The sequence below is a fragment of the Poecilia latipinna genome, unplaced genomic scaffold (genome assembly GCF_001443285.1).
Source record: "Poecilia latipinna isolate Pla-1442-1.1 unplaced genomic scaffold, P_latipinna-1.0 Scaffold1429, whole genome shotgun sequence".
Lineage (NCBI taxonomy): Eukaryota > Metazoa > Chordata > Actinopteri > Cyprinodontiformes > Poeciliidae > Poecilia > Poecilia latipinna.
This window is the reverse complement of record NW_015114045.1, coordinates 91,875-101,071: the sequence shown is the minus strand read 5'-3', so window position 1 is coordinate 101,071 and position 9,197 is coordinate 91,875. Positions and strand designations below refer to the sequence as shown.

The window sequence follows — 9,197 nt, the reverse complement described above, 5'->3', positions numbered from 1 at the left end:
TTATTCAATCAGCATTTCAGAGTAACAATATACTGACCAGACGTTAAACCCTCTGTTATCTTAGAACAGAGGTTCCCAAATTGTGGGGCGCGCCCCCTAGGGGGGGCGCCATGTCATTGCAGGGGGGGCGCGGGAAGCCGTCTGGATGAAAAAAACAAAAAAACAAAAAAAACATGAACACTGTATGCGCTGGGTTTTTACCTTAGAATGGCCAACTCGCTGTTATTCCTGTGTCAATTTGATACAGTAGAGGCTTCCACACTTCCCATATCTGTGTCCTCTGTCACTTTTATCAGCAGTTAAAACTGTTTAATCCGTTGTTAACATGTGGTAACCTGTTTTTCCGAGCCTCCTTTAAACGCAACATGAGCGCTACGATGCTCGCGCTGGGTTTACACCTGTGAAGGAGACCTGCTGCTGCTGTGCAGAGCTACTCAGGTGTGTTAGAGTCATGGCAGCAAACCAGCAAAACGCAAAAAATTTTACACAGTTTTTCCCACAAACTAACCGACTGAGTTGAGTAAAGCTGTGGGATGCAGGTAAAGTTAGCTAAAAGATGACTAGCTAATATCAATATCACCTTAAGCTTAACAAGTAGCCTGTAGGCTTCTGGTGTTGTTGTCTATGTTCAGCTACGTATATTCATTTTGCCCCACAGGCGTCGTGCGACCAGACAGCCATTTGTAATCCATAGGGGAGGCCCAGAAAAAGTTTGGGAACCACTGGGCTAATCTAAGTTTATAAGTTAAATATCTACTGGTCCCTGCGCGTCATTGCCTGTGGTTTCTGTTGCAATGACTCCAGTCCTGCTCGCATTTCTTTTCTGAATGTCACTCTTAAGAAAACGACTCCCAAAACAGGCAGACCAAAAAATAAAAAGATGCCTCGAGTGTGATTAACTGTCTGACCACGTTCTCCGGGCGCCTTATCCGGAGAACGTTCTCCTTCCTGAAGGCTCTCCGTTACAGGGATGTCGGTTCTTATCTTAGGTAAATACACCCACAGGGCGCCTTTGATCGCTCCTTCAAATCCCCCGCTCATAAAAGATGTAAGCCAACACTGCGTTGTAAAGTTGACTCGCCTCTTACTTCTAACGATTTTTTATCAGATCCTGCGGGTTGTCGTTGCTCATGCACGTCCGAGACAAATGAAACGATTTGTTTGGTGTTTGTCAACACCTGTTGAGAGTTCAGTTTCAGTTGATCTCTTGTGGCAAAGCATTCAGACCTCCGGATATATTTCCACATTTTTGTCACATTTCAACCACAAACCGCTGCTGTTTGGCTTGGGGGAAGGGCTATTTATAAATCTGAATGGTGTGGTGTGCATATATATTTGCATATATCCAACCCTGTTTACTCTTTTTACACGTGAAAGAAGGTGCTCTTGTTAGATGAGACCTAAACTGAACTTTTTTGGCTTACATGCAAAATAGTAAGTGTGACAGAGAACTAGCACTCTGAACACATCTTCCATGTTATAAAACATGGTGGTGGGAGCATCATGCTGTGGGGAAAGGTGAGCTTCTCAAGAGTTTGTAGAAAACTGAATTGTTCAGGGAAATATGCAACGAGAACTACAATAGAGTAGCTTAGATCACAGCATTTTCCTGCCCTATAATGGCCTTTCCCTGAATCTAGTTGAGAATCTTTGTCAAGATTTAAAAATCTAAGCAGTTTTCAGATTTTTAATTGTAAACAAATTATAAGTGAAGCATGAATCTTAATCCTTCCACTTAACAATTGTCCCACTCCTCTTGTCTTTTTCGTAAAATGCTAATGTAATAAGTTTTAGCTTGTAGCTAGAAAATGTGACACTGGTCATAATTTTTAATTCCATCTCTTTGTAATAACTCTTAATAAAGTCATCTTCTCTCTGTCTGCAGCGGTTTGAGTCATGAAGCTCATCGCAGAGACGTGGAGCAGGTCTACCTCCGCTGCTCCCAGGGGTCCCTGGAGTGGCTCTACCCCACCGGGGCCATCATCGTCAACCTGCGACCCAACACCGAGTCTTCATCCAGGCGCACGGCCGACGTCTTCGTCTGCATCAAGCCTCAGACCTTCTCCCAGGTGGTTTAGAAACAAAATCTGCAGCTGGTCGTTTGCCTGGTTGTTTCACACTGTCTGAACGACTTCTCCCGCTCCTCCTCCTGTTCAGGGTTCTCATGTGTACCTGGAGCACGAAGGAGACCTGAGGCTGCTGCTTTCAGACGCCGACCAGGCGCAGGGCGCGGTGCGCTGTTTCAGCCTGAAGGAGGGGGCTCTGTTTGTGGAGGCCGTCCCTCAGAGAGACATAAGCAGGAAGATCACAGCGTTCCAGTATGAGCTGGTGCCCAGTCAGGGACCAGGGGCCCATATGTACCCATACCTGCATCAAGGGCCAGGTACCAGGAAGCCTATTTCTGTTTTTCCAAAGGCACTGAACACATGCTTTTTTTTGTTTGTTTTTTTGTTTTATAAGATGCAATAAATTTCAAACTTTCAGTCTTTAATGCCAGAAATTTCCTGCCATTGAAATCGTGATATTTAGGTGTAACTAGACATGATTTTTCCACAAACTTGATTGTTGGGTCATTACAGTAGGTATGAGATGTAATCAGAGCTATGCTGTAATATTAGGTGCAGAATATTTAAATGCGTTACATTGAAGATAGTTGATTGTGCATTTAAATAACTTGAAGATAACGTGCAAACTCTGATCTGCTGAACTGAGAATAATTTATGGTTTTGCATCAACACTAACTTACAAATCTTTTTTTTTTTTTTTAAGGTCTCATTTTGCTTTCTTTTTAGTTTAAATATTTTCATGGAAGTTTTTTTTTTGGGCAACAAAGTTCACAAAAACAATACCCCACCTCAACCACTGCTGTGGATATATTAAATATAAACCAAACAGGATTGGCTGTAAATATAGACTTTCTATGACTGAGACTCGTAAAAAAAACTGTCTTCAGTCAGAAGCTTCTTTAAATACGCTGTGATACAGACAGCTACCACAGATCTTTTCTGCCCACAGCCATCACCAACTACAATAAGACTTTGAAAAATCTTGAATTAATATAATTTACAGCAACATTTAATATCCATTTCAGATCATTCAGGTATTTTGAATTGAACTGAATTGATTTCTTCACTCAGGTATCTTGTTTTATACAGTTTTACCTTCATATTTATAAAATCTAAGAAATTTCTTTCGGTTTGATGGTTCTATCACAAATTTGCTTTAGAGAAACATTAACACACGTTTGGAATTTAATCTTTGCATCATTAACTTTTCTTGGTAAATTATCTACGATGGTTCTGTGGCTTCTGGCGCTCTGAAAGCAGAAACTGAGTTCTGCAGACTAGCAGTGGCGATCTAAAAAAAAAAAAAGGTTTTGTGAGCCAGAAGACATGTCGCCGTTCAATCTTTGTTTCTTCGTCGTAACCTTGATGAGGCCTTCCTCCCGCCCTTCCTCTCTCCCTCAAGTGAGCCGCACGTATGAAAACAAACAGACCAATCAAAAAGAGTCCTGTCAGGGTCAAGCACAAGGGTCAGCCAGTCCTTCCTCCGCTGCCAGTCAAAACCGACACCACCCATCCCCCGATCCACCACCGTGTCTTCCCCTCTCCTTAAAGGAGGATCTCTGAGCTGCCCACCCGCACGCACGTGTGAAGCGGTGAGGCGGGGAACGACAGAGAAGAAAGCCTCCCCAGTGAAGTTTCCTGCCAGGGTGTGCGTCTGGCGTTTTAGTGCTGTTTTTATAGCTGCCAGGGTCGAAGGTTAATCCCCCGATTCAGTCTGCTTTTTCTCAGTTCTAGTCACCTGCTTTGCTCATTCATGCACACTTTATTTCTTTTGATCTCTTTGGATAAACACCCTCCTGCACGCAGGAGCGCGGAGAGAACTGAGAGCAGACTCACAGGCCTGTTTTGTTCCGCTTTCCCACCACTCATACACATGGAAAATCAATCTTTGAAAGAGCAAGTATTGGATTTTTTGGTGTATCTGGCTAAAAACTGGATTTTTTGAAAACAATGTTGTAGCACAGGGGAGGCCTTTTAGTGTTCATTCACACCAGCCCTGTTCAGTTCGCTTCAGCAGAACTCTAGTTGGTTTGTCTATAGAGTCCGGTTTGTTTGGGGAGTTGGGAATATGCAATCGAACTCTAGTGCAGACCAAAGAAAAATAAATCTAACTCTGGTCTGTCTACAAACCCAGGTCTCTGTTTGGATGCATATGTGAATTTCAAGCAAACCGGCAACCGACCCAAAAGCAAGAACCGGACTATTGTGCAGGGCATTCTGGGCAAATACAAAAAAGAAACGAGAGACTAGCGCTAGCAGGAGAAATGGCTCATGCCAAAAGTAAAATCCTACAAACCGCTAAAATCTGATGCTACTGCAGTTTTGCTTACATTTTTTAAAGAATGAGGACAACTTGTGCATTACCTTGGTTATTGAAGCAGGCATTGCTATTACAGAGGGTTTGTGAACTTCAGTGGTTCTTAGTGCAGCGCCACTACAGAGGAGGATGGGAAACAGGCTTTTCAAAGGGTTTGCATCATTTCACACAGTGCAGTGTGAAAGTCAACTACACCAGCTGAAAATGTAACATGTTGCAATTTTAGTCCCCAATCGAACCGATTCCAGAGCACCTTCCTTCGTTCCTTCCTTCCTTCCTTCCTTCCTTCCTTCCTTTTACCTACTGTTTATGTTTATATTCTATTATTTGATGATAATGTTGATTATTGATTTGTGTACAACAGATCTGAGCAACAGTGCACTTTTGTTTCCAGTTTCCCCAAGATTTGTCCCACTTTCAAATTTCCAAACGTGCTGAAAAGGTTAATGATCTAGAAGAAATAGTTGTCAAAAGCAAATCCACAATGCTTCATTGTTAACCCCTGATTATGACATTGGTTCTGATTTATACTTTGTGTTTATGTTTTCTCGACCTGCTGATGTGACACAGCTATTTCAATATAGTCAATGTTTTTGAGAAGATGTACCTTCTTCATCTTGATGAAGCCGATGAAAGAAAAATCATCTAGAGTAGTTTAGTTGGAACCCAAGTTTTAGGTAGCTAATTTTGATGAAATAAGCTATGAAAATAGGAACTTGTGTGTTTTTATTAGGGCTACCTAATATGTCCCATTTTCTGATTTAGTGACCTGTAAGCCCTGCTCGGATCAAGACGTCCTCATGGCTGTCTGCACCAGTGATTTTGGTAAACGCAACAACACATAAGCACACAGTGGAGAATGAAGAATGGTCTGCTGGCAGCAGATGTCGACTTTGGAAACAGCTGTTAGCAAGATTTTACAGATTATGTAACTCTTACAAGTCAAAGACAAAGGGAAAAATTTACCTCCTCTGTTTTGCTGAATGATTTTAAAATGTAACTTTTATAACACGGTAAACAGCAAAAATTAAAGTTCAGTCTTGGTCTTTCCTAAACCAAAGCTCCTCCTGCTGGTTTTATTGACATTTCAAAGTACTAACCTGAGAGCAGTCTGCCTTCTTATCCGATCCTTAGAAGAAAGTAACTAAATAGATTTTGCTGATGTAACCACATGGTGTAAAACTCAAGGTCATTTCATTTCCCCTTGTCTTCTCCTGTCCAATCTTTCAAGCTGGCTGTGGCACTTTTGGAGATGCAGCATCGGGCTCAAACCAGCACCCCGTTGTCACGGCGACTCTGCGTCGACTTTTTCACCAAAAGAGTGGCCTGTTTGCGTGGGGCGGAGCCAGAGGACAGGGCTGGAGAGGACGGGTCAGCGTTCCCGCTGCGTGCGTCGTGCCTCCAGGAGAGGACGAGTACCTCCTGACCGGCTCCGTCCACTTCGGTGAGGCGTGGCTCGGCTGTGCGCCTCGCTATAGAGACTTCTTGAAGCTGTACGCCGAAGCAGTGAACGCAGGAACAAACCCCTGCCACGTAGACACGAACTGAGAGATTTCTGGTGGGAGAAGATTCGCCTTAAAACGAAGGAGTTATGGGTAAAAGTACTGGAGCATAGATCAGGAAAGGACAAACCTCCACTGATGTGGTCCGGGTTTTGTTGTCAAACAGACTGACTGCGCTGCCTCCATTTGACTACTCTTGTGAACTGCAAGTGTATTTCTGTACAGAATGACTGATTTCTGTAAAGTGATATTTGCGCCCTGCTTGTTGTTGCGATGATGGCCTTATTGCTATTTCTAGAAATGAAAGTTTGCTTTGTAAAAAGCTTCCTGTAAATTTTAGCCTTCTGAGAGAAGACTACGGTATGCAGCTCTGTGAGTCTATGTGTACTGAATTTGTGTGTGATTCGCAAATGAGTCTAAGTGGCTTATACATATTTACAGAAAAATAAACCTGGTGTCTTTTTATGAACAAAAGGTAAACTGAACAGTCTGTGGTTTTGTTACTGAACTACAATGAACTCAAGAGAAACTGTGCAATGAAAATGAAGGAAGATCCAACATCGTAATAAATGTAAGCAAAAGAATATTATCTGGCAACTTAACCAATATGAAAAAATCATGTGAGTGACCACTAGTTAGTAGCAGGGATGGAAAAATCAGAGCTAATTCTTTATATTTGGCATCTTCTCTGTGACACTCGGTGTTCATTTATTTTTTGTGTGTGTGCAAAGTGAAGCAAAGTTCTTTTTTTCACCTCCATCCCTCCCAAAAACACCCAGCCTGTTCAACAGCAAGAGCAAAAATATGTTTCTCTCACGTTTCATGAAAGATCCTTCATGCTGCTACATCCAGCAGTAGCCAAACAGACCAAAAGAGCCACTTTTAGATAGCAGAGTGAGATGAATGGTTACTTTGATGTTTGATATGTTGGAGTGAAAGAGCTGGAGGATATGTGAATGACCTTAGACGGGTGTTTGGACGCCTCTCCCTATACGTCTGCTGTCAACAGCAGTGTGTGTAATGCTTTCTCTCCTTCCTCAGGAAGAGCAGGAATGGATGGAATGTCACCTTCCTGCTCTCGCCTTCACTCTCACACACACCATTAGCCTGGTGGAAACCAGTCCTTGTTCTGTGTGCAGATGGGTCTGGACTCTCTGGTACTGAAACAGTTGCTTCCTGGAGGTGTGGGTTCCAGGAAGTGGGTGAATCATTTCAGTGATTTTACCCTATCACTGAAGTTTGGCCGTGACGTACGTAATGCACTGGTGCAACGATACAAAGCTTACCGTAAACTGCCTGCACTGTAGACAATCATCCTCCACTACAGACAGAGGAGCGCTGAATTGAACCAGGTAGCTGTTTCATCTTCAATATTTGAAAATGTGGTCAACTTGAACTGACCGGCTTCGTTCACTTCCTCTGCTGCTACTGCTGAACCTACAGATTACAATTCTAAAACAGTGTAAAAATAATTAACATCATCATTCAAAGCCTCTCTTTCTGATTGGCCCAGTAGAAATTTTACCGGAGAAATCCACTGCAATGGGAGAAAGTCCAGAGGGAGAAATTAAGTGAGATTAGAATTGAGCAGAATTGCACAGGAAGGCAACGGCCAGGATAAAACTTCATAAAAGTAAATTTTCTTTCGTATTATCTCACTTTTTAGACGAGTTAAGATTACCATAATTATTTATTTTCGCTAAATCCGTTTCAATTATGTGCTTCAAAATGAGAAGTTTCCATACACTGATGTTACTTTCGCTTTGGGAAAGCCCTGATAATGATAGTATGAGTTAGTGGGCCTCATATTGAGGTACACTTCTGGATCCATTTTTAGGCAACACCTGCAACACACTTCCATTCTTGTGAGATCATATAGAAATCAAAAACAAATCATCCATGCTTGTGTGGTTTCTCCCTGGGTACTCCAACTTCCTCCCAAAGTCCAAAAACATGACTTGGTGCTCAAGGTCCTGGTTAGTCTTTACGCGAATGCATGTTTGCCCTGTGTGTCTCTTGTTCTGTGATGGACTGGCGACCTGTCCAGGCAGCACCTCACCTCTCGCCTAATGGCTGCTGGAGATAAGCACCAGCCCTCCAGAGACCCTGCAAAGATAAGAAAGAGTATAAACAATGGATGGATGAATTGTACATTTGTCTGATTCCTCTGCTAGTCCTGGAAAATAACACCTTGCAACGTGAAGTGAAAACCTCATGGTGTTCGGATAGCTGCACACTCAGAGGAGACGCTATGCTGTCGCTTTTCTTCTAGCTTCTTTAACTTTAATAATAAAGCTTTTCCTCTGTGCTGTCATAACGTTGGCTTGAGTGACACTAATATTACAAATGTTTCAGTTTTCTCTAACTTCATATTGTATAAAACACCAAGCAGTTCTTCAGAATAATAATAAGACACTAGAATTATGTTGTCAACAAAAGTTAAATATGAAGCATCATTCAGTGATCACCAACGACATAAAAAGTTTAAACAAGTACAAATGAGGCAACGGCATGGCCTCAAAATTTGCAGACTATTTTTTTTAATTCGAGTTTTTGCACAGTGAAATGATTTGTTTTTGTATATGACCTACTGATTTAACATGAAATAGAGTGAGTGGTAGTGTAACAGAAGAGGGAACAGGAACGAGACATCCAGACGTAGTAAAAAGGTCCAAGATAGATGCCATAAAACTGAGAGGGCCGTCCGTGCAACGCCTCCTGTCTTCACCGAGGGATGTGTGTGTGTGTGTGTGTGTGTGTGTGTGTGTATGTGTGTGTGGCATGTGTGTTTATGTTGGGTTGAAGTCCGAGAAGACCTCAACACGCGTCTTACGCGCTGCTCAGCTCCAAACCGAGCACTCTGCAGAAACCCAACTCCACCCCCCTCCAACAGCAACATCCATAACAACCGGCCCTGGAAACAGCCCAGCTCGGCCTGCCATCCCTGCTAATTCGGGACACACTTATCCCTCCGCACGGCGGTCTTAATGTCAACCTTTCTGAGCGAGAGTGTGTGAGATATGAAAAGAGTTTGTGCTGCAGTATGCGAGAGGCACAGCTGAGCGGTCAGCTGGATGCGACGGGAATGGCTGAGCTCGGGGAAAACACACACGCACGCTTCCGCCCACACACACACACTGACATTCTGCAATGCGCTGGCCAGGGGTGGGGTCAGTTGTTGAACATGGTGGAATAATATTTTAGGTTGTGTGTGTGTAGGTGTGTGTGTGTGTGTGTGTGTGTGTGTGTGTGTGTGTGTGTGTGTGTGTGTGTGTGTGTAGGTGTGTGTGTGTGCGTGCCTGCGTGTAAGAC

At 43.0% G+C, this 9,197-nt stretch overlaps 1 protein-coding gene across 1 annotated transcript in view; it reads left to right on the top strand.

The window, feature by feature from the left end:
- LOC106962555 (meteorin-like protein) overlaps positions 1 to 6,370 on the top strand; it is a 10,079-nt gene extending 3,709 nt beyond the window's left edge. Inside the window, exons 2-5 of the mRNA XM_015057026.1 lie at positions 1,886 to 2,069; positions 2,158 to 2,383; positions 5,149 to 5,208; positions 5,615 to 6,370. Of these exons, the coding sequence (XP_014912512.1) occupies positions 1,886 to 2,069; positions 2,158 to 2,383; positions 5,149 to 5,208; positions 5,615 to 5,931 (787 nt within the window). The 3' untranslated portion in view covers positions 5,932 to 6,370. The remainder of the gene's footprint in view (positions 1 to 1,885; positions 2,070 to 2,157; positions 2,384 to 5,148; positions 5,209 to 5,614) is intronic.
- Positions 6,371 to 9,197: the final 2,827 nt, after the last annotated feature.